The sequence below is a fragment of the Prionailurus viverrinus genome, chromosome D3 (genome assembly GCF_022837055.1).
Source record: "Prionailurus viverrinus isolate Anna chromosome D3, UM_Priviv_1.0, whole genome shotgun sequence".
Classification (NCBI taxonomy): Eukaryota; Metazoa; Chordata; class Mammalia; order Carnivora; family Felidae; genus Prionailurus; species Prionailurus viverrinus.
The window spans coordinates 95,646,280-95,669,726 of record NC_062572.1 but is presented as its reverse complement, the minus strand read 5'-3'; the positions used below and the strand labels follow the sequence as shown (position 1 = coordinate 95,669,726).

The 23,447-nt window shown below is 55.4% G+C and overlaps 1 protein-coding gene across 10 annotated transcripts in view; it reads left to right on the top strand.

Moving 5' to 3' along the window:
- SLC66A2 (solute carrier family 66 member 2) overlaps positions 1-23,447 on the top strand; it is a 59,178-nt gene that overhangs the window by 17,224 nt on the left and 18,507 nt on the right. For 8 of the 10 annotated variants that reach the window (XM_047827509.1, XM_047827508.1, XM_047827513.1 and 5 more), the window contains exon 4: positions 6,166-6,219. The exons of 1 other annotated variant lie outside the window; for it this stretch is intronic. In XM_047827509.1, the coding sequence (XP_047683465.1) occupies positions 6,166-6,219 (54 nt within the window). Of the gene's footprint in view, positions 1-4,173; positions 5,247-6,165; positions 6,220-23,447 lie in introns of all 10 variants that reach the window. One more of the 10 variants, XR_007145777.1, reaches the window with a different exon arrangement.

Here is a 23,447-nt window from a genome sequence, read left to right as displayed (position 1 = left end):
GGACATGGGGGCCTCGGCCTCCGGGATCCAAATTCTGCCAACAGGTTGGATGCACGGGAGGACCTGGGTTCTTGCCTGGAAACTTCAGAAGGAATATGCCCTGACTTTAGCCCAGTGAGACCCATGTCAGACTTCTGGTCTCCCAAATAGTGAGGTGATAAGTCTGTGTTGTCGGCCGCCGAGTTTGGGGTAACCTGTTATGGCAGCTGTGAGGTCTGCAGCGTCTGGCGGGTGTCTGTTGGCGGGCGTTGGCAGCTGGCCAAAGGGCTGGCTGGAAATCCGCAGACGTACAGGTGGGCGGGGCTGCAGGGGCTTTGACCTTGCAGCGGGGAGCAGCCGTCTGCTGGTGAGGGCCAGGACTGTGGGGGCAGTTGGCCTGCCCTGCCGGCCTCCGCTTTGCCGGGGCTCTGGTGGGGTACGGAGGGCCAGGCTCCTGACCCCTGGGCTCCCTGCTGGGCCCCAGACGGCCTCAGGGGGAGAATCTACCCTAAACTCCGCATCCTGGGATCGTATCCTGGGATCCGGGATACAGTGTTTGAGAGATCTTGAGATTCATACTTAATTGTTTTTTTTTTTTTTTTTAATGTTTATTTATTTTTGAGACAGAGAGAGACAGAGCGTGAGTGGGAGAGGGTCAGAGAGAGAGGGAGACAGAGAATCTGAAACAGGCTCCAGGCTCTGAGTTGTCAGCACAGAGCCAGACACGGGGCTCGAACTCCCGGACCGTGAGATCTTGACCTGAGCCAAAGTCGGAAGCTCAACCGACTGAGCCACCCAGGCGCCCCTACTTAATTCTTGAATGGAATCAGGGTCACATCTATTTGCGTCTGCCGTGTGTGGGGTACACAGCACACTCATCAGGAAGCTTTTAAGAAACCTGTGGGCTTATTTCCTCTCCTTTGCCAGAAGTGGGAGGGTGGGGTATGAAAACACCAACCAGTTCGGGCTGGAAAGCTCTGAGTCGCAGGAGCGGCTGCGCCCTGGGCCTTGCCGGGGAAGGCCTGCGGTCCCCGCTTCCTGGAGGCTGTCAGTCAGTGGGGCGTTGGGGAGGGTGCTGGAGGCACACCGAGCAGGCACGTTCAAGTAACTTACGAAGACACGTTCAACAGCCACATTTCAGGGTTTCCATAGGACAGTCAGTCTAAAAAATAAAATAGAATAAAAGCTTAAATGTTTTACAGCTGTCTTTTATAAAGGTTTTTAATTTTGAAGGTCATCAGTTCAGCTCAGAAGTTAAGGTTAAAGAAACAACTGGAATTAAAGGAGAAAAAGCCGGTTGCTTATCAAATTAACACATGATCTGTTATCTGATTACGAAGAGCAGTACATGGTCATTTTTTTTTTAAAGATTGTATAATTTTTATTTATTTATTTTTAATTTTTTTTTTTAACGTTTATTTATTTTTGAGACAGAGACAGAGCATGAACGGGGGAGGGTCAGAGAGAGGGAGACACAGAATCGGAAACAGGCTCCAGGCTCTGAGCTGTCAGCACAGAGCCCGACGCGGGGCTCGAACTCACGGACCGTGAGATCTTGACCTGAGCCGAAGTCAGCCGCTTAACCGACTGAGCCACCCAGGCGCCCCAGTACATGGTCACTGTCGACATTTTGGGGACGAGAGGAACGTGAAGTAAAAGCAAAGAGCTTTCCACCCAGCCGTCCAGAGGTGACATCGGGAGTTCCTTCCGTGCCCTCGCTCATACCCGGGGGAGGTCAGACTGGGCTGTGAGTCCGAGGGGGCCAGGCCCACAGGCTTCAGGGGGAGATCTCCAGAAGCTGCTGTGGACTCTCCGTGTGGCCGCACAGAGGGCGTGAGGTCCAAAGTGGCTTGCGTGTGCTGTATGTTTCCTTTTCGTCCCTCGTGTTTTTTCGTGGAGAACCTCGAACACACATGGAGTCGGGGAGAGCGTGTCCGAGCCCCCCCCACCAGTAATCACACCCGCCTCCAGCTGTCCCGAGACACATCGCCTGCCTGCAGTTTTTGAAGCAAATTCCAGACGTAGTCTGTATATAGTTCATAACGGATCTCTAATAGATAAGGACTTGAAAAACTATCCATAATACCATTTTCAGCCGTAAAAAAGTAACCCCTTAATTGTCAAAGACCCAGTATTTGTGTAAGTGTGCGGCTTCCTCCTCACTTCCCGATTCGGGGCTGGTTTCTGTCCGCGGGCCGCAGTCGAGGCGGCACGCCGAGGTCAGCTGCAGGTTCTCCCTGATGTCCCTTGTTCCTCGAAACGTGTCTGCTGTGTCTGCCCTGCACGTGGTGCCTGCTGTGCACCAGCCCTCCGTCTGTGGCCTGAGCGGTACACGCGGGGAGTGTGGGGATGCGGAATTGAGACCCCGGCCCTGCCGCCAAGCCACGCCTGCGTGTGGACCAGACTCCCACGGCTGCACGGAGGTGGCCCCGCCTGGCTTCTGCCACACCCCGTGGTGGTGCGTCGAGGCTTCCTGTCTCCGGGACGCCCTGTGAAACACGTTTTGAGAAGCTAATTGGATCCAGAGGTCTGGTCAGATCTAGGTCTGGCTCCTTTTTGCCGGACTGTTGTTTCTTCCACAAGGGGCACATCCCGTCACCTTGGCTGACTTTGGCTGTGGGTGGTGGAGGGTGCCCCGTGCCTAAACCCATCAGTCGTGGGGCTGCAGAACACCGAAGCCCCGTCAGCCTTCGCTCGGCTGTTAGCCACGGGGCTTCTCCGAAGAGGAACTTCCCTGGAAATGCTGTTCTAGCAGTGCAGTTATCCAGGGTGTAATTTATAAATTAAAGGCAGGTAATTGCTTCCTTCTCTTTATCTGCCAGTTCTCAGAATTGGTCCCTCACATCCTGCAGCTGCGTTCACGTTTGTTTTTCCACTCTTCCGAGTGTGTGGATGTGAACATATTTGATGTGTTCGCCTGATTGCCATTGTCGTGTCCCTTCAAGGCCCCGCGGACCCACCCGTCTGCCAGCGGGAGCCTCTCCGGTCAGCTCTTGACTTTTCGGCAGAGACGAGTGGTCCCTCGGAGCCGTGTCCCTGGTGTGACAGGGTGCTCTGGGCGCGTCATCTTCTGTTCCTGCCCCAGACCTGGACTCGGCCGTTTCTCCCAGGAGCGCTTGTGGCACTGGGCTGTGGCATGTGGAGACCACGGTCTGGCCCCTGGGACAGCTGTGGATTGGGGGTGGGTTTTGGCTTTTTCAGTGGGTGGAGCTGGGAGATTCGTGGCAGACGAAATAGTTCAGGTGTGCGTGCTGACGCGTCCTGTGACCCTTCACCGAGCTCTTCGGTCGTGGCTCTGATCTTCCACGGGCCCAGAATGAAAGAGCCACTTGCTTTGTCCCTGCTCGCAGGGGTCTCGGTGAGGAGGCTCCTGGAACGCTGTTTTGTCGGGGGTCCTGGGATGACATGTTCTTACCGCCAGATGACGTGGCTTATCGGCTCTGGGAATGGTACCTACCACCAGCGGCACACAGGGGCTCACTTGTTCCTTCTTCAAGAGAGAGAAATTGTCTGCGACTCAGTCACATTCACTCGACGTTTGCCCCAAGTCTCAACAGTCCGCTTCCAGAATGGAGTTGGCTGGGGAGGCGGGTGGGGGCACGGGGGGTGCTGCTCACGGAGACGGGGCTCTGTTGTGGGGGACGGAAGTGTTCCAAGACTGCGGTGGTGGTCGTACAGATCCGAACATGCTAAAGACCACTTGATTGTACACGTTCAACGAGTGAATCCTTTATGATATGTGGTTACGTCTGCATTAAAGTAAAAACTTGGGCGGGGAGGGTCACATTCCATTCCGACAATGAAAGCTGAGGACCCCACTCCCACTCAGTACAATGTTTGTCTGTAAACCATTCTGTATTTTCAAGGGCTTATTGATGTCCTTGGACGTGAGGCTACAAATCCTGACCTGCCCTGTCCACAGCCACGACCCTGATGTAGGTCTTGTCTCTCCTTGCCCGGACCTCCGCCCGGTCCCCTGGTCTCTAGGGCATCGTGTGAGCCACCTGTGGCCATCGCCCCCCCAACCCTCGCGCACTGCAGCGGCTCTCACACTGTGACAAAGCCCAGAAGCCCCTGGGAGCGGTTGATGGTCTGGCCTCTGGTCAGCTCACCGGCCCTCCCTCCTGCTGTCCCGTGGCATCCAGGGCGGCCACTTCTCCTGTCTGAGCTCGTCCCAGACTTCTGTCCCGTCAGGTTCTGTTCCAGTGTCTGTGGCTGCTCCACAAGTAACCCCAGGCTTGGTGATTTGCAAGGACGCAGTGACGCTCACAGGTCTGTCTGGACAGCGACAGTATGGTTGGCCGTTTGCCGGGGCCCTGCCTCCCTCCCTCTTTCTGTGTCTTTCACCCTCTAGGTCCCTCCCTTTCTCTCAGTTGCTCCCGTGTTGGGGGGTCTTCTGGGAGATCTTCACGTGGCCTTCTTGTGTGGCCTAAGCTTCCTAGCTTCCTCGCGGCATGGCAACCAGGTCGCAAGGGGAGCGTGAGAGGGAACCAGGTGGAAGCCGTGTCTGTGCTCTGGTCTTGGGAAGCATGCGTCGCTTCTGCAGAATGGAGTGGTCACAGGCCCCCCGTAATCAAGGGGCGAGGACATGCACGCCGCCTCCGATGGGGACGATGTGGACACGTTGCTGAGGCTGTTTCTGGACCTCGGTGCCTGGAGTGGGTGTTCACAGATGCCTGAAAGTATGTGATTGTGGACGATGCCCCCTGGTCTCTCAGCCTGGGGACTGGCCCTCCTCCCGTCTGTCCTGCGCAAAGATGATTCTCTAAGGTGTAGGCCTGATCTCACTACTTTCTAGCCGAGAAGCCTTAGGTGGCTTGACTCTGTCCTCTGGAAAGTCTGACACAGGGCAGACTTCCCACCCTGACCCACACCCCCTACCAGCTGCTGCCTTTCCTTCCCCCATCATTGTGACCCGAGAGGCCCCCGGCCGCACTCTCCCGCTCCGGGCCTCCACCCTGGCCTTGCCCTGCTGCCTGGCGTGTTTCCAGCTTGTGTGCCGGGCACGATCAGGCCCGAGGCGAGAGGGGAGACGGCATGGGTGTGTCTGAACTGCACCGGAGCCACGGTGAGCAGTCCCTCCCGCGTCCCCTTCCTTCCCTCCCCTTCCACTTTGGGACCCTGATCTTTAGAGGAAGTGTCGGTGAGCAGTAAACTTGGCCTCAATCAAGAAACAGATGCAGGAAGCTGAGGAAGTCCAGCTGAGTCTGCCTATTCAGAGCCCAGCGGTTCCCGGAGGTGGTGCTGCTGGGTCAAGAAACCCTCAGGTGGGAGGGGCAGCGACTCCTGGTCAGCAGGGTCTGTGGGCATGTGCCGTCCCCAAGCCCACATAGCCAGTCTGGCATTTTCTTTTAGCCGTTTACTTGCAAAATGTCCATTTGTAGGCGGAGCCTGCCTCGCCTGGGGCGGATGACACACACCTGCCCCCCGTTCTGTGGCCAGGTCCAGTGCCTGCCTGAGTCTCACTCTTCCCACCGTGGAGGGACTCTGGCCGAGTCTTCAAGGGCCGCGGACTGCGTCCTGGGCAGTGCGGAGCGGGGCGGGGGGGGACTCGGGTGGGGCTGGGCTCCCTCCGAACGGAGGCCTCGCGTGCTTGTCTTGGGTGCTGCGGCGGGGCTCAGGGAGCGGTCAGGGTACCGCGGTACCCCCGATGTAACGGGCCGTCGCCTCTGAGCCGCACGCTTGGCCAGTTCACATGCTGCACTAGCTGCCTGTTCCCAGAGGGCATTTTGTTGAGTGTCCTCTGAAAACGGCTTTATCAGGCAGCCTTCTGAAGAGCTTTGACCTGGGACAGCTGTCTTGCAGTCAGAGCTTGTGTATGGACGAGCTTTTAGGGGAAATGGGGGTACCGGCTGCTGTCTCTGTCAGCAGAGCAGGCAAGCCGTGGGCTTTATGCCATCTCTGACCTTAGAAGTTCAGTGAAAATGTGGTGACTTTTCGTTTTGGCCCGAGAGTTCCTCCTCCTTCCCCGGGGACTTACATTGGAAGAGGGTAGGTTTGGAGGAAAATCATTCAGAAAGTAAACTTCCTCAAACTCAGACACCAAGATCTTGTCCTTCTTTTCCGGTGTTTCTTAAAAAAGGAAATGCAAAATGGACTGGGAGACACAGCCGCTTGCCCGTGTTAAAATCGGTCTGTTTTTCTTTTCTCTTCCTCCTTTCTGTTTTTCTCTCTTTTTAAATGTAGCTGCGGATACCCAGGATGAAGCAATCAAGCCCCCGCCCCGGCGGTCATATCTGGGTACGTACCACACCGCACCAGGCTGCCCGCCCGCTGGAGCCCCTGCTTCGTTCATTCTGTGCGGCTCTGTCCCCGCTCAGCCCTCACGGCCATGCTTGCCCCGCGCGTGCGCCTCATGGTACCAGCGCGCCCACGTCCCCAGCAAACTAACCAACACACAGCCTGCTACTGTTAAGCATGAACTAGTTCCTAGAAACCTGCCCATCGTGTGTGTGTGTGAGTGTGAGAGAAAGAGGGAGGGAGGGTAGGAGAGAGGCGGGGACAAGGAGGTGGTCGGAGTTCAGGTTTCCGAACGCTTTTAAGTCTGTTCTTTTTGCTGCCGTGGCGAACGGGATTGTTTTCTTGATTTCATTTCGCATTGCATGTGGCTATCTCCTAGAAATAAAATAGATTTTCATACGTCGATCTCGTATCCTGCAGCTTCGTGCGTCTCGTTTATTGGTGCTGTTAGCTTTTTAGTGGATACTTTAGGACTTCTGTATGTAAGATTACATCATCCGCAAATAGAGATATGCTTACTTGTTCCTTCCCAGTCTGGATACTTTTTCTTTTTCTTGCCTAATTACCCTAGAGTCCGAAATGGCTACAACGGTGAGCCTGGCCGAGCTGGTCTTGCTCCCGAGTTGAGTGAGACGGCATCCCTTCGCCACTACGTGTGATGTCAGCCGTGCGTTCTCACAGATGCCTCAGATTAGCGGAAGCAAGAACCTTTCCGTTCTGAGTTTGTTGTTTCGTTTGTTTGTTGTAGTCCTGAAACAACGTTGAAGTTTGTCTACTGCTTTTCTGTGTCTGTTGAGATGATCATGTGGTTTTTGTCCTTTATTCTACATTGACTGGTTTTTGTATGTTGAACCAACATTGCGTTCTTGGGATACGTCCCACCTGACCATGAGGTGTAGCCCTTTTTATAAGATGCTGGATTCTGTTTGCTAGTATTGTGTTAAAGATTTTTGTGTCCATGTTCACAAGAGATATTGGTGTGCGAGCGTGCGTGCGTGCGTGCGTGTGTGTGTGTGATGACTGTGGTTTTAATATCAGGACAGTACTGGCCTCGTAAGGCAGGTTGGGGATGGGAAGTGTTCCCTCCTCTTCCATTTTCAGTTGTGAAAAATTGGTATCAATTCTTTATTAATTAAAATTTTTTGAGGTGTAATCGATATATGACATCACTTTCAGGTGTATGTTATTGGACGCTCGTATGTACTGTATATGTGGTGAAGTATGTTGTGAAATGCGTGTGTTGTGCATCGTGAGTCTAGTTGACGTCAGTCATCTGACATGGTTACAAGATATTTTCTTCTTAGGATGAGGACTTTTTTTTTTTTTTTTAATTTTTTTTTTCAACGTTTTATTTTATTTTTGGGACAGAGAGAGACAGAGCATGAGCGGGGGAGGGGCAGAGAGAGAGGGAGACACAGAATCGGAAACAGGCTCCAGGCTCTGAGCGGTCAGCACAGAGCCCAATGTGGGGCTCCAACTCACGGACCGCGAGATCACGACCTGAGCCGAAGTCGGATGCTCAACCGACTGAGCCACCCAGGCGCCCCCACAGTATCGTTAACTATAGGCACCATTCTGTAAACTACATCCCCATGGCGGACTTATTTTGTAACCGGAAGCTTGTACCTTTTGACCACCTTCGCCCATTTTACCCATCCTGAACCCCCCACCTCTGGCAACCACCAGTCTGTTCTCTGCGTCCATGGGCTTACTGTGGCTTTGTGTTGTTGTTGTTGTTGTTGTTAGAGTTCCACATATAAATAAGCTCATAGGGTATTTTTGTCTTTTTCTGTCTGACTTCTTTCACTGACAGTGCCCTCAAGGTCCATCCTTGTTCCAGTGGCAGAACTTCCTTCTTTTTTCTGGCCGAATAATATTCCACCGTACATATTTACATCACATCTTCTTAACCGACTGAGCCACCCAGGCGCCCCCACACCACATCTTCTTCACCCATTCACCTGTTGGTGGACACTTGGGCTGCACCCCCATCTAGGGTACTGCAAATAATGCTGCCGTAAACACAGGGGTGCACACATCGTTTTGAATTATCGTTCTTGTTTTCTTTGGATAAATACCTAGTAGTGGAATTGCTGGGTCATGTGGAGTTCTAGTTTTAATTTTTTTAAGTTTATTTATTTATTTGGTGGGGGGGCGTGCAGAGAGAGAGAGAGAGAGAGGGAGAGAGAATCCCAAGAAGGTTCCTCACTGTTAGCACAGAGCCCGACATGGGGCTCAATCCCATGAACCGTGAGATCATGACCTGAGCTGAAATCAAGAGTTGGACGCTGAACTGACCTAGCCACCCAGGCACCCCTGCCCTCCTTTATCCTTTATGATTGATTTCCTTTAGTTCTTTGAACGTATTTATAATAACTGTTTTGAAGTCATTTCTGGTAAGTCTGGTAGCTGTTCCCTTTCAAAAGCAATTTTGTTTTTTATTTTATTTTTATTTTTCTTCTGTGTGCAGGCCACTTTCCCATTTCTTTGCATTTCTCAATGTTTTGTTGAAAACTGTATTGCAAAATACTGTAGCAACTCTAGTTACTGATCCCTGACCCTGGCTGCGGGGAGGCTTGTTGGCTTATTTGTTTCGTGACCTGGCTGGATGAGCGCTGTCTCTGCACCTCTCCTCCCCCAGGTGAGGCTGTGGTTGGTTGATGTACTTGGTCCCCTCCAAGCCCCTGGGTGATCTGCCTCCACTGCTGTCACACTCACCTGTTAGCCTCCTCTAATGGCTAGCTGGTTGCTCTGTTGGTTTTGATGACACGCTGGGGCGTGCACAGGTCTGGTCCAGTTGAGGCCAGGCAGGGGGTCAGGGGGTGTCTTGAGGGCAGTCTTTGAGAACTGCTGTGTCCCCAGGACGACTCTCCTTGGCTGTTTGTGTCTGGTAAACGTCGACCGGGTCTGTTGCCCTTGTTGCCATAGTGGAGCTCCCAGCTTCCTGTAATTGCTCAGGTACCGGATTCCTCACTGTTCTGTCAGCGCCCTTAGGCTTGAACTTGTTCATACTGTGTTCTAAGCAGAGGTTCTCCCTTTCGGGAGAGCTGCAGAACTGGCTGTTCTCACCCCCCCCCGCTTCCGGGACAGAACCTCTGAACCCCTGCTCTGGCACCCGTGCTGGGGCGGCGTGCTGCTCCTCCCACCGTGGGACCCGTAAACCCCGTGAGCTGGGTCGGGACGGTGCTCTCTGCTGGCTGCGCCCGGGGTGGAGTGTCTGTCCCGGTGGGCAGGAAGCCCTGACTTGTCTGCCCTTCTTGCCAGGAGGAGAGCGGGAGCCCAGCCAGAGGTGAGAAGTGTCTGTGCCCGCACTGGGAGCTCTGGCCGCCCCACCCGGGGTGGAGCTTTCGTCACGCGGGGTCATGTCTCAAACCCTCTTTTCTTAAGTAGATGTTTCTTCGTTGCTGTACGGCCATAGGACACTTTCCAGAGATTGTCAATGGTGGTGTTTTAGAGTTCACAGCGGTTCTCTTATTCTGCCGGGGAGAGCGTCTGCGGAGACCCTCACGTCGCCACTCTGTCCCATTCACTGGGTTACCCGACTGGAGCCCTGGCAGCCGGGATTACACGGGATGTTTCGGGCCAGGAGAGCACGGTCTGTTCTTATTTGGAGCTTCCCTGAAGGCTGGACTCGGGGCCTGGCCGCTTCTTGGTTGGTTTCGTGTTCATGTGAATAGGACATGTCCTCCGTTAAGTTTTTAGAGGTAGCCTTCAAACTGTAATTGTAAGTGAAGGTGCTGTTTTGACTTCGGGTAAAGCTACGTCCCCGTCCCTCTGTGTCAAGGCCTCCCTTGCTCTTTCCGCCGAGTCCAGGGTGCTCGTGTGGAGAGTCACTGCTCAAGCACTTGTCTGCGGGGCTGTTGGCCGGGATGACCGGCCTCCTGCTGGACTGTTGGTGCAGGGCACGGGGGCCTCAGCCTGTGGCCTCTTGACCAGTGTAGGATGCCCACTAACCAGAAATTAGCAGCAAAAGAAAGAGCCAGAAATGCAGTAGGATAAAAGGAAAAGGCTGCTGCAGTTGAGGGGTGCCAGAAAGGCCAGCCCGCCACGGAACCCAAGACAGGCTCATCTCTGCTGAGGGGTCAGCCACGAGGACGTGATGGGCTTACTCTCTGAGAGCATTTTGCAGTGAGGGCCAGTGCTCTGGCTCACTGCTCAGTCGTGCTCAGCTCCCTCGGGTGGGTTGGGGCCTCTGGACCCCTGGATCTGTGTCTCACAGCAGCGGCCCGCTGGTCCCCTGGCCCGCCTGGTAGGGGTGGGTGTGGGCGGATGGGGCAAAGGTGGCTCAGTACCGTGAACCCCGGCTCTGAAGGCTGACGAGGGCGTTTGCAGTCCTACAGCCAGATGGCGCTGTTGTCTCTGCTAATCCTGTTTCCCTGTCCAGGCAGAGTGGTTGCAAGCCACCTCCTCCCCTGCCCTGTGGCTTCCCTCCCGCACAGCAGGAGCCCCGCAGACCCCTGTCCTGAGCTTTCTCTGGTGGCCCCACAGGCGCCACATGCCCCCCCCCAGAGCCTGGCGTCCCCCTATTCCTTGTTGGAGTGTGAGCTCGGGGACGTGGGGTCGTAGGTCAGGGCTGTGTCCCTGTGTCCCTGGATTGAGCAGGCACTCGGCAGGGTCACAGAGACAAGCACAGGTGCTTGGGCAGGGGCGGGGGACGGGGAGCTTCCAGGAGAGCAGTGTGGTGAGAGCTGAGTGTCTCTTTGACCCGGGGTGGTTTTGTTTTCACGGAGAGTTGATTTTTAAATATTTAAAAATTTTTTGAGAGACCGTAGAGTTAAGGTGGGAATCTGGTAGTGTGTTTTCGAGCTGTTGGAGAACAAGTTGCTGACTCGGTGCTTGGTGACACCCACGTCCTCCAGTGTTCCCTCTGGAAGGCAGGACCTTGCCTCCACGGCCACAGCGCGGCCTGGCCCCACGAGCCTGGCGCCCGCGGCCTCACCACGCCAGAGCCGCCCTCGCCGTTGGCCGTCCGCTCCCAGGGCTCAGTTCTGGACCTTTGTCCTGGGGGTCCTGGGGCAGCTTGGCTGAAGGTCCCCCGTGCTTCCAGTGCTGGGGGCCACACGGCGCTGTTCCACCGGCCCCCACGCCTCTGCGGGTGGTTTGTACCCTTTGGGGGACACTTTGAAAGGATGTAAAGAGCCCGTTCCCCCTCAGTCTTTCATCCTGTTCCCGTGTGTGATGGCCATGACAGGGACGCGTGGCCTTGTGCCTCATTCACTGACCAAACCCCGTATCTGGTTGGCCTGCTGCTGAGTCCCCACGTCCCGTCACCTCAGGGTGCCGCGGGTGTGTCGGTGATCTGGACTCTGCCAGTGGGGAGCCGGCTGGGAGGGGGCGCCGAGGGAGCGGGGACCTGAGTGCAGGGAGAGGCCTGGGCTGGCCCCGAGCCCCACCAATTTCTGTTCTCTTCATCAGAAACTGGTGATGGGCAGGTCCCCTGCTGGGCTTGGTGGGGTGGGGGGTTGGTGAGCTTTTAATCTCAGGAAGCAGCACAGCACGACTGCCATTGGATGGAGCTACGAGGGGTGAGGGGTGAAGGCCACCTGCTGCCTGGAAAGTGGCCCCTGGCCGCGGGGATTTTGTTTGGTAGACCACGTAGCTGATGTTCAGTGCTCAGTAGGTGCCAGACGCCGTTTTAAGTCTTTTACGGGAATCGGTCGTTTAATTTTCGTGCCGGCCTGTGCACAGTGTGCTGTGCTTCCCCCCTTTACAGGCACAGAGAGGTTGGATCGCTAGCCAGGAAGGCACACAGCAGTAAGAGGCCGGCTGGGGCCCCAGAGCCGTGTTCACAGCAGGACCACGCGCCCCCCCTTCTTTGCTGGCAGCCTTGTGTGTGTTTGCTCCTGGGTCACCCTGGGGCCCTGCACTCTCCGATGGGTGGGCTCTCACCGCAGGTGCAGCCCCCCCCCCCCCCCCCCGCCCCGTCTGCGTGTTACTTCTGCCCTCGGTGGTTCTCCTGCCGGCTGTGCCCCCTTCCCGCTCCCGCAGGGACCCCAGCCTGTGGACCCCGGCCTGCCGCACACACCGGGGCAGAAGCCGTACAGTGTGGAGCCACAGCCTGTCTGCGGGATGGGGGCGGGGGGTTGTGCGCCCAGGCGCGGGGGACACCAATGGACCAGGCAGTGTGAGGGCCCACAGAGTGACCGCGACAAGTGGGGCGCTCGGCTCTGTTCCTGGCGCCCACCGCGTGCAGCGTGTTGTCTCTGTGGCTGCTGTACGAGGCCCTCTGGGAACCTGCCTTCCCCCCTTGGGCAATGGCCCTGCTCGCTCTGTAGCTGCCTGCCACGCGGGATCAGGGCGTCCTCTCCTGTAGGACAGAGCTAGCAGCCCCGGCCCGCCCAGCAGCTCAGCCCTGGCTGGCCCGCTTTACTTTGTCACGGTGTGTGTCGCGGACCCTGGGAGCGCCCCTGTCCCCTGGAGGGCAGCCCTCCGTTCACGGCCTCCCCTTGGTTTGTGGGCATCTGGGGGCAGGGGCCGGGGAGGCCGGGAGCTGGGGTCCGGGACCGGCCACGGTGGCCAGAGCCCCCAGCATTGTCCATGCCGCTCGGGGCACGTGGGGGTCTTTTGAACGTGGCTCGTGTGGAGAGCCCGTGGCTGTGTGGTTCACAAGACTTTCTCCAACAGCTTCTGGTTGTGGTTGTGGCCTCTGGTGCTGGGCCTCCCTCCACCTGCGGCGCCCAGGCCTGAACCCTGGGCCCCGGGGTCTCTTGCAGTGTTTTTCCAGCAGGAAGGACTTTGCCTGCACCGGCGGGGACAGGCCACACGGGGGTGCTGGTGGGCTTCGAGGTCTGGGAGGCGCAGGGACTGCTCCAGGTTACGTAACTGTTCCATCATTAATGGGGGCTGCGATGGACCCCTAAGAGGTGACCCGAGAGGGCGGGGGTCTCCTCCTCAGGGAAGGCTGGGGTCTCTGCTGCCCTCGTTCCCTGGGGTGGAATGAGACAGCTGACGAGGCACTGGTTCTCTCAGCAGCCTGACCACCAGCTGCCTCCCTGGGGTCAGGCCACAAGCTGCGGGGCTGCACTTGGCCTTGGTCCCTGCCTGGCCAGGCCCCCTGTGACCCCACGAGGCCCGGGGCTGTGTGGAGGGGCACCCGGCTCCCTCGGTGGCACGCTGGCTTTCCTCAGCCCTTGGCTGAGAGACAGGAGGTGAAGCTGCATTGGCAGGATCCCGTGACAGCACGTGGTCTCTGGGCCACCATGGAGTCCCTCAGCCATGCGGAGGCCGGTGGCAGCCCCTGCCCCACCGGGGCACAGAGGAGGGGCGCCCTGCCCCAGTGGGGGTGCAGAGGAGGGGCCCCCTGCCCTGACGGGGATGCAGAGGAGGGGCCCCCTGCCCTGGCGGGGATGCAGAGGAGGGGCCCCCTGCCCCGACGGGGATGCAGAGGAGGGGCCCCCTGCCCCGACGGGGATGCAGAGGAGGGGCCCCCTGCCCCGCCGGGACACAGAGGAGGGGCCCCCTGCCCCAGTGGGGATACAGAGGAGGGTCCCCTGCCCCAGTGGGGGTGCAGAGGAGGGGTCCCCTGCCCTGACGGGGATGCAGAGGAGGGGCCCCCTGCCCTGGCGGGGACGCAGAGGAGGGGCTCCCCTGCCCCAACGGGGATGCAGAGGAGGGGCCCCCTGCCCTGGTGGGGATGCAGAGGAGCCCCCCCCCCCCCCCGCAGTTTGTTCAGTGGGAACTCCCACGGCAGCTGTAACAACCTCCTTTTCTCTGTGAAATGTGTCTTCGTGATCTGAGAGTGGAGTTAGTGCATGGAGGTTGAAGAAGGGGGTCTGTTATTTAAAAAATGTCTCCATGTACGGTTTACATACAAGAAAATGCTCCCTTCTAGGTGCGCATGCCCATCAGGGTGGTCACTGGGGGCACTAGAAGGGGGTTTTGTTTGGTCGGTGGGGGTGGTCCCTGGCGCCTGCCCCTCCCGTGTGCCGTGAGCCTGTCTGCCCCTGGGGAGTGTAGACCGCGGGGGCCAGATGCTGTTCCTGGTTTCTCGTCGTCAGAGGAGCATCGGGGCAACTCCTGCTTCTATCGGCCAGTGAGGTGTTGGGATTCGAGGTTCTTGGGGTCCCATCCAGCTCGAGGGACTGTAATTCCCATGTGGTGGGTCAGAGGGCCCAGGGCCAGAAGGACACTGACCGGCCTCCTCGTCCTTGTGCTGGGCCCACTGGACCGTGTGGTGAGGGAGATGAGGTGCCATACCGCACACACCCCCGTGCCGGTGCCCAGGGCCCCCTGGGTCCCTCTGAGACCGCGGCCTCCTGGCCGAGCACCTAAGTGCATGTCTCGGGAAGAAGGCGTGTGGGTGGCTTCACCACGAGGGCTGCCGAGGGTGGGCCGAGCTCGTTCTGTGCCCGTGGGTCTTAATTACCAGACGGCGTGACCTCGTGGGGCGGCGTGGCATCCTGAGGCGCTGTGAGGTTAGGCCCTTGTCTCAAGGTCACACAGCTGGGGTGTGTGCATGCCCGATGCTGGCGTGGTGTCAGCACTTGGGAGGGACTGGCCGTGACCCCAGCAGCAGGGGCTCCTCCCCGGAGCACCTTTTCACTGGAGCTGGCTCTGCGCGACCCTGGCTGTCCCCTGGGGACGTGGCCAGGTCTGTAGGCCTGCGGGGGGGCTGTGGCGAGGAGAGGGCACCCGTGTAAAGGACTTGCCTGGTGAGGAAGAGGAAGGGGTCGGTAGAAAGGGCTAGAGTTCGCTCTTTGGAAAAGTTCACGGGTTCAGGGTCAGCAGAGGGGAAAAGGAGCTGGGGGGTTCCTTCCACCTCTCGTACCGTCTGCGGCTCGTGTGGCCACTGCACGGGGCAGGCTCCTGCAGTGACTCTGGGCCAGCTGTGGTCGCCTCGGCCAAGGCGATGCTTCCATCATCAGGGTGACCGTCCGGGCTGCGGAGGGAGTCCGCTCCTGCAGTCAGAACAGAACCGACTCTAATTCTGGCGCCCTCGGCTGTAAAAAATAGCTTCTGTGCCTTCTCACACCACACTTGATGGATGGTGGTTAGAGTCAATCCCTGGGAAGCCTTCTCTAACCTGATCTCCTGCCTCAGGGGAGGCCAGTAGAGACAGGGGGCTGGGGACAGAGGGGGGACTAGGGGACAGAGGGGGGACTGGGAGACAGGGGGGGAGGCTGGGGACAAAGAGGGGGCTGGGGGACAGAGGACTGGGGTCGGGGGGAAAGCGAAGACAGATGTGGTGAGGCCGGTGATGGGGGGGGCTTGGGTCTGTCTGAGCTGGCCTTGGGGGAGGGGCTGCCTGGGTGAGGGTAGGGAGGTGGTCTGGTGTGGCTGAAGCGTGTAGTGTGTGGGGCACGTGGGGTGGGGGTGTGACAGTTGAGGGAAGGCTTTACCACTCAGCCTGTCTTCTGGGGGGGGTCCGCTGGGGGCTTGTGAGGCAGTTAGTGTCACCACGTCCCCTTCGGGCTCCGGGCTCCGGTGGGAAACAGCTTCCGGGTACAGCTGTCTGTTCGCATCTGGAGCCAGCATTGCGGTGTTTTTCGTGCACTTTCCTCCTGACTCACGAGCTTCCTCAAAGTGCCTGCTCTTTTCACGTGCGGCTTGCTCAGCATCCTCTTAGAAAGACCAGATCTCTTTCGTCGCCTTTGGAGCATCAGAACGCCGGCGGGTGAGAAATCGGGTCCCTGTGCCCATCAGGACGCCGTCTCCTGGTGCAGATTCCCTGTCCGCGTTCCCCAGACGGTGAACCTGGAGGGGGTGAGGCTGAATGGGAACCCTCGTGGGCTGCGGGCAAGGAAGGGGTCAGTCTGCCAACCCAGGGAAGCCGCTGCCCTGACAGGTAGGGACTTCCAGACGTTTAAGTAATGAGGAATCCCTCGTGGCTATCGGCCGTTCTCTGAGCAGCAGTTAAGGGGCAGGGAGGGCTGACCTGTGGCTGGGAGGAGGCTGGCCTGTCCCTCGCCCTGCACACATCTGTTCAGCGCTAAACTCCTTGCTTTCAAGTCTTGTCTAGAAAACACCCTGTGGGACCTAACACATCCCATCTTGGTCGGTGTGCTCGGTGTGCAGGTTGTGAAAATGCTGAGGGGGGTGTGACTCGGGTTGGCCCTCCCGTGTCGTGTCCCGGCGCCTGGAGCGCGGGCTCCTTACCCGCACCTCTCCCGGGACACTCACTGCAGGTGCAGGGGTCACCTCGGGGGCTCCTTTTGAAGAGTGGGGCTGCCTTCCCCTGTGCCCGGGTACAGCACCTGCTTTTCCTGAGAGGGAAGCCAGAACTCTCTTTAAGTTTATTTTAAAATTTATTTTAGTATTTATTAATGAAATTGTGTGGACATAGGAATCTCTCAGAAGTGTAGAAAAAGTTTGGTTCTATCTGATACAGATCAGGAATCTGTACTTTTTAAAAAGCATCTTCTGTGTTCCTCATTGCAAATCTCATTTCGTGCTTTCTGTATTTACCCAGTATTATCCTCGGCTGACATTTTTGCTTATCTAGTTCCCACTTTTCTCTCCCTACCGCTTGGTTTAATTCACTGCAATGTATCAGTTACACCTGATGGGTTCATGGGTTGCTGAATTTATTTTAAATGATCCGGGATACAAAGGACAGCACCTTATACTTGAAGTTTAAAAGAAGTATTTTAACTCCAGCATTAGAAAATATACTTACTAACATGGCTGTTTATATCTGTATTTCTCTCTATAAAATATCATATACGTTAAAACTATTTTGTTCATTAAAATTTGTCTTTTGAGGTATAATTCACATACCATAAAATTTACCCTTGAAATTTTCTTGAGATAAAATTCACAGCAAATTCACCATTTTAATCACCTTAGAGTACACAATTCAATGGTTTTTAGTACCTTCACAATGTTGTATTATCATCGCCACTGTCTAATTACAGAACATTTCTTGGGGCACCTGGTTGGTTCATTCAGAAGAGCATGTGACTTTGGAGTTTGAGTTCAAGCCCCATGTTGGGTGTAGAAATCACTTAAAAAAAAAAAAGGTTTAATTATGGAACGTTTCCATCACCCCAAAAAGAAACCCCATCCCTCCCAATTTCCCCCTGACCCCAACCTTGGGAAACCACTCCTCTGTTTTCTGTCTCTGGATTTGCCTGTTCTGGATATTTCACACAAGAGAGTCTTACCAGATGCAGTCTTTTGTGACTGGCTTCTCTCAGCGCCCTGTTTTCCAGATTCATCCATGCGGTAGCCGGCCTCAGGGCTTCGTTCCTTCCCAAGGCCAAGCCAGATCCGTTATATGGATAGACTGCGTGTTGCTTATCCATTCATCCATCGAAAGACACTTGGATTCTTTCTACCTTCAGGGATAATGCAGCTGTGAATACTCGTGTACGAGTCTGTACACGATGCATGGTTCAGTTCTTTGGGCACGCACATGGGAGTGTTGCTGGCCACAGGCAGCTCCGTGTTCAGTCATTTGAGGAACTTCCAGAACGTTTTCCGATATTCCCACCAGCTGCACATTACATTCCCAGTTTCTCCATGTCCTCACCAAAAGTTTTTATTGTCTTGTTTCGTTCCCGTCATAGACGCTGTGAAGTGGAATCTCAGTGACGCTGTGATTGCACTTCCCTGACGACCTGTGATGCCGAGCATCTTTCCATGAGCTTCTTGGTCATTTGTGCGTCGTCCTTGGAAAAATGTCTACTTAGGTCCCTTGCCGTTTTCTAAATTGCGTTGTCATTTTATTGTAAATCATATATATTCAGAAGGAATATTTCTTCTTCAACTGTCCTGGGAATGCTGAATGATGTTTATTTTATAGATCGTTAAAAGTGTTCAGTTTTTATTGGTGCTGCTGTCTTAGGAGATAAACCTGGGGACGTGTGCGTTTTCCCCGGCAGCAGCCCTCAGTCTTCCCCGGGGTCTCAGGATAACTGCCTTGGGACCGGCTCGGTGCCAGGAGGGGTCAGGTGGTGGAGACTGAGCTGCTCTCTGGGGTCCCCTGGTGACGGCCGTCACACTGAGGAGGTGCTGAGGACACGCCCAAAGGAGGCTCTGCTAACTTCTGGAATCCAGAAGGCGGAGGCAGTGGACGAGGCCCCTCTGGCCTCAGGTCCCTCACTGGGGAGTCGGGCCCAGGGGCCTGATGAGCTCCAGAGCTTGGCACTCTGTGCACACCCCACTCCCCTTGCCCTTTGCGGGAGCTCTGGCCCCGGAGGGGCTGACACACGTGGCCATCGGGCTGGCCCTGCCGGGCCTTGCCGCGTGCCCGTGATTGAGGCTCTGCGGCGGAGCCCTTTGCCGCCGAGCGGTTCGTGTGTTTGCAGGTGGGTGACGCTGTGGTGAGAGCACTAGGGCGCTACCAGACCTCCAGGTCGGCTCGTGTGCACTGTGCGCACGCTGCTGGGTGTACTAGTGCCCGGGGCCGCTGCCCTCATCGCGGCTTCCGTGGGTGCCATTTTTATGTTCCTTCAAGCTTCGGCTGTCTTGTTTTGTTTCCTTAATGACATTCAAAAGCGTGTTTGTCTCACACTCTTGGGTAAAATTACTGGTTGGGCTTAGAAACGATCCTTCTCAGGTCGCTTCTGCTGCAGATGGAAATTCGATCCTATCTGGTGGTCTGCCTTCATCTGGTGGTACAGGTGCAGGCAAAGTAAGCCAGTCCTGCCGGGGGCTGCTGATCTGCAAAGTTTAGCGCAGGCAAGCTGGTCTGCACGGGGGCTGAGATCTGTGGAAACCTTCAGAGCTGCAGTTCTGTTGAAGAAGGAGGCTTTAGGGAAAATCCAGCCTTAATCTAAGAAGAGACTGCTGTGTCCTTCGAGTGCCGTTTTCCTTGTTAAAGACGTTTGTGCGCAGAAGGGTCTGGGACAGCCCTTGGTAATCGGCGTTCTGCGCTGAAGTACCTCCTGGCTGCTGTTGGCAGAGACTTGTCACTGGTGAGGATTGTCATGCAGGGTCCCCAGGTCGCGTGGGACAGTCCCCTCCTGCACTGTGTGTGGGGAAGGACGCGGGGCACTAGGGGTGCAGAATTTCTTGGGGAAGAATCAGGAAGGATGGTGCTGCTGGGGGCCAGGCGCGCAGAGGGGCTGTGGTGGTGGGAGCGGCGTCAGGGGCGGTGTCCTCGGGGCCAGGGGCCACCCTGGGCTGCTTCTCATGTGTCCCTGTTATGTGCTCCGTGGACACGCTGTTTGAGTGCTCTGCCCGTGAGCACAGAGGCCGGAGTCGGGGAAAACCGGGAAGCCCTCCGTGTCCTCGGCTGTCCCTGCAGATGTCCGAGTTGCTTGGAGGACCCGCTGCCTTACCGGGGGGGGGACGTGTGCGTGGGCCGTGATGCCTCCCCCTGTAACTCCAGGTTAGGAAATGGTCCCACAGAAAAGGCGAGGTCCCCCACGTGTGAGGGACAAGGAATGTGAGCCCAGAGGCTCTGATGGCTGTTTCCCACAGAGGTGGACGTGTGTCCTGTGGTCTGGGGAACGTGGCTCCTAAGAGCCCCATGGCGGCAGGAGAGCAGCAAACTTGAAAGTCCTAGGCTGTGGAGGTGATGCTGCTGGGCCCCCTCGGGTGGCTGTGCGGCCTGGGGTGGGTGTCACCATCACCATCACGTCACTGTCACTGTGGGAACGACATGGGCCCCCACACAGCGCTCCAGCCCGCAGGCACTCGCCGCGGGGAGCAGAGGGGGCAGGCTCGCATGGCAGGGTGCATGCGAGGGGCGCCTGTGGGCTCGGGTCCCCCGCGGGCTGGAGCGTGTCCCTCCAGCCACCCAAGGAAAGTGCCGTGACCTGCGGAGGTAAGGCCTGGGACCCGGCAGTAGCCTGGGTCTCATCTTGGAGGGGGATAAAGCTTCAGCAAAGCTTCGGGGAAAACTGCCGTCATATTCGGTTGACCGTGGGCAGGGCTCAGGAGGCTTGGGGCTGCTGTCACGGGCGGACGGGCGCCCCGCCGCGGTGCCTGAGGACTGGGGGGCCCTGTCGTCCTGGTTGTGTGGCTCTGGTGCGCCCCCGGCCCCTGGAACCTTCTCCCTGAGCTTCGGGCAGCTCAGCTGGCTTTTCGCAGCTTTTCTGCGGTGTGATCAGTGCGAGGTGAACACGTGTTTAAAGTGTGCGGTTTGGGTAGGTTTTGACACGTGTTCACCATGGAACCTTCACCCGTGATCTGAGACAACGTGCTTCTCACCCCCCAAAATTTCCTCTTTGTAACCCGCACCCCCCCAAGCAGGCAGCTCCCGTCTGCTCTCCATCCCTACACATTCGTCGCCTTTACTAGAATTGGGCGTAAATGAAATCACACGGTGTGTACTCTGTTTTGTCTGCCTTCTTTCACGCGGCAGAATTATCCTGAAATTTGTCCACGTTGCAGCGCGCGTCAGTGGGTCCTTCCTCGTTAGTCCGTCTTGATTGTGCTGCCGTTTTTCTGCTTACTCACTGGGGGCGGACATTTAGGTCACTTCCAGTTTTTGGCTGTTACAGATGAAGCTGCCGTGGCCATGTGGGTACAGGTCTCTATGTGAACGTATGCTTTCTTTTCTCGGGTGTGTACCTAGGAGTGCACGGGCTGGATCCTGTGGTAAGTGCGTGTTTAACTTTTTAAGAAACCGTCCGCCGTCTCCCCAGCAGTGTGTGGGTTCCTGCTGCCCCACCCCCTCGTCTACACCGTGTAAACCTGTCTTTGGTTTTAGTCGTCTGTGGTGGGTAGTGGCAATCTCATTGCGGTCTTCGTCTCACGAAGGATGTTGAGCATCTTGTCCTGTGCTTGTCTGTCATCCTGTGTCTTCACGGTGAAGTGTCCACGTCTGCCAACTCAAAAATCGTTCGTCCTGAGTTTTGAGTTTCTTTATTAGTTTGGACGTAGGTCCTCCGTCAGACGTGTGGTCGGCAGTATTTTCGGTCGGTGCTCTTTTTGTTCCCTTAACATTACCTTTGGCGAGCAGAAGTCTTTCAGCTTTTAAGAAGTCTGCTTTATCAGTCTGCTCTTTTGTGGGATTGGGCTTTTGGTGTCCTAGCGGAGATGTTTGTACGACTGTAGTTTCAGGTTTTACGTTCAGATCTGTGATCCACTTTGGGTTAATTTTGTCTGATGTGGGCACAGGCCCAGCTTTGTTCTTGCGTATGGTCGTCCAAAGACTATCTTTTCTCCACCAAGTTGCCTTTGTGTGCTTGTCGGGGATGAGCTTCTGTGGTGGGGGGACTCTGTTCTGTTGCACTGATTGGCTTCTCTAGCCCTGGGCACTGCCACATGTCTTGATTACTGTCGCCTGGTAATAAGTCTTCGGATCGGGCAACTTTGCTTCCAACTTTGCTCTAGACGCTGTGCGTTTCTGTATGGCTTTTAGAATCAATCTGTCAATTTCTACAAAAAACATGCTAGGATTTTGATTAGGATTATCTTGGATCTTAGATTAGTTTGGGTAAAGTTACGATTATGCAGAAAGTGTTAACACAGCAGCCTCATAACTGTGGTCTCTGGAGAGGCCCGCTTGCAAAGGTGGCCCCTGGCTGGTGTCCGGGAACTTGCATGTAGGAGACCTTGCTTCATTCCCAGAACTGGTGGAGTGGCTCTCTGTGCCGGGACTGTTGGCCCGACATGGTAGACAGTGAACACCTGCTTCCCTTCTGGAAGTCTGGGATTTTGGTATGTGCCAGGCAGAGAGCATCTACATGGCTGGCGCCCAATGAAAACTCCGGACCTTGAGTCTCTAATGAGCTTCCTTGGTCGACAACGTTTCACACGTTGTCAATAGTTCTTTGCTGGAGGAATTAAGCTCATCCTGTGTGAGTCCTTCTAGAACAATCGTCAGACCTGGGGATGCTCTGGGAACTCTTACACATACAACATTGAGACTTCTGGACATGAGCACTGTGTGTGTCTCCGTTTATTTACGTTTTTTAAAATGTCACCACTGCTTCCCTCCCAGTCTTCACGTACTGGTATTGCACATTGTCAGATTTATCCCTAAGTATTTCATACTTTTTGAGGGTATCATATATGGTATTGTTTTCTAAATTTCCGTCTCTTTTCTCTTGCTTACTCGCCACAGTGAGGCGGGTGTGGCGTCGGGCAGAAGGTGGCACATGCACTTGCCCTGTGTCTGATCTTGGGGAAGGGCATTCGCTGCTCCCCACGAGGACGATCGTTGCCTGCAGGTTCTGTGTGGGGTTGTTTTTTTCACAGGTTGGGGATGTTCCCTTTTATTCTTCAGTTGTTGAGGATTTTTATCAGGACCGAATGTTGAATTTTGTCAGATGCTTTTTTTCTACATCCGCTGATGTGATCCTGTGTTTTTCTTCTTTAGTTTAGTATGATATAGTGCATTACATTGGTTGATTTATGGACATTGGCACAGCCTTGCGTTCCTGGGACAAACCCTACTTGGTCATGATATACTAACCCTCTTACATATTGTTAGGTTTTATTTGCTGAAGTCTGTTCAGGGTTTTTACATCTATGATCATGAGTGATATTGGTCTGTAGTTTTCTTGTAGCACCTTTATTTGGTTTCTGCGTCAGAGCAGGGCTGGCTTCATGGAATGAGTTGGGAATTATCCCATACTTTTCAATTTACTAGATGAGTTTTTGGAGGATTGTTATTTTTTCTTCTTCAAATACTCGATAAAATTCCCAAGGAAAGCCCTCTGTGCCTGACGTTATCTTTGTGGGAAGTTTTTAATTCAAATTCAGCGTCTTAATGGATATAGGGTCATTTGTACTACCTTTTTCATTGGGAGCGCATTCACACCTTTTTTGTTTTTCCTAATCATTCTGGCTGGAGGTTGATCCATTGTATTGATCTTTTCCAAGCACCAGCTTTGGTTTCATTGATTTTCTCTATTTTTCTGTCTTCTGTATATTGGTTTCTGTTATCCTTCTTATTTCCCTTTATCTGTTTCCTCTGGGTTTACTTTGTTCTCTGCTCACCCCACAGTGTGCTTGCCCTGCAGTGTGGGCATCGAGGGCCATGCGTGCGGCCGCGAGTCTTTCCCAGCACTGCATTCAACTTGATGTAGCTTTTTTGTTTCAGTCGGTTCAAAATATGTTCTAATTTCTCTTTCCTAATTTCTTTTTGAGTTCTCCTTCTAACACATTTATCTATCTATCTACTATCTATCTATTATTTGAGAGACCATGCAAGTGGGAGAGAGGGGTGGAGGGAGAGAGAGAATCTTAAGCAGGCTCTCTGCTCAGTGTGGAGCCTGATGGGGCTTGATCCCATGGCCCTGAGATCATGACCTAAGCCAAAATCAAGAGCAGATGCTCGACTGACTGAACCACCCAGGTGCTCCCTAATTTTTTAAAAACATTTATTTATT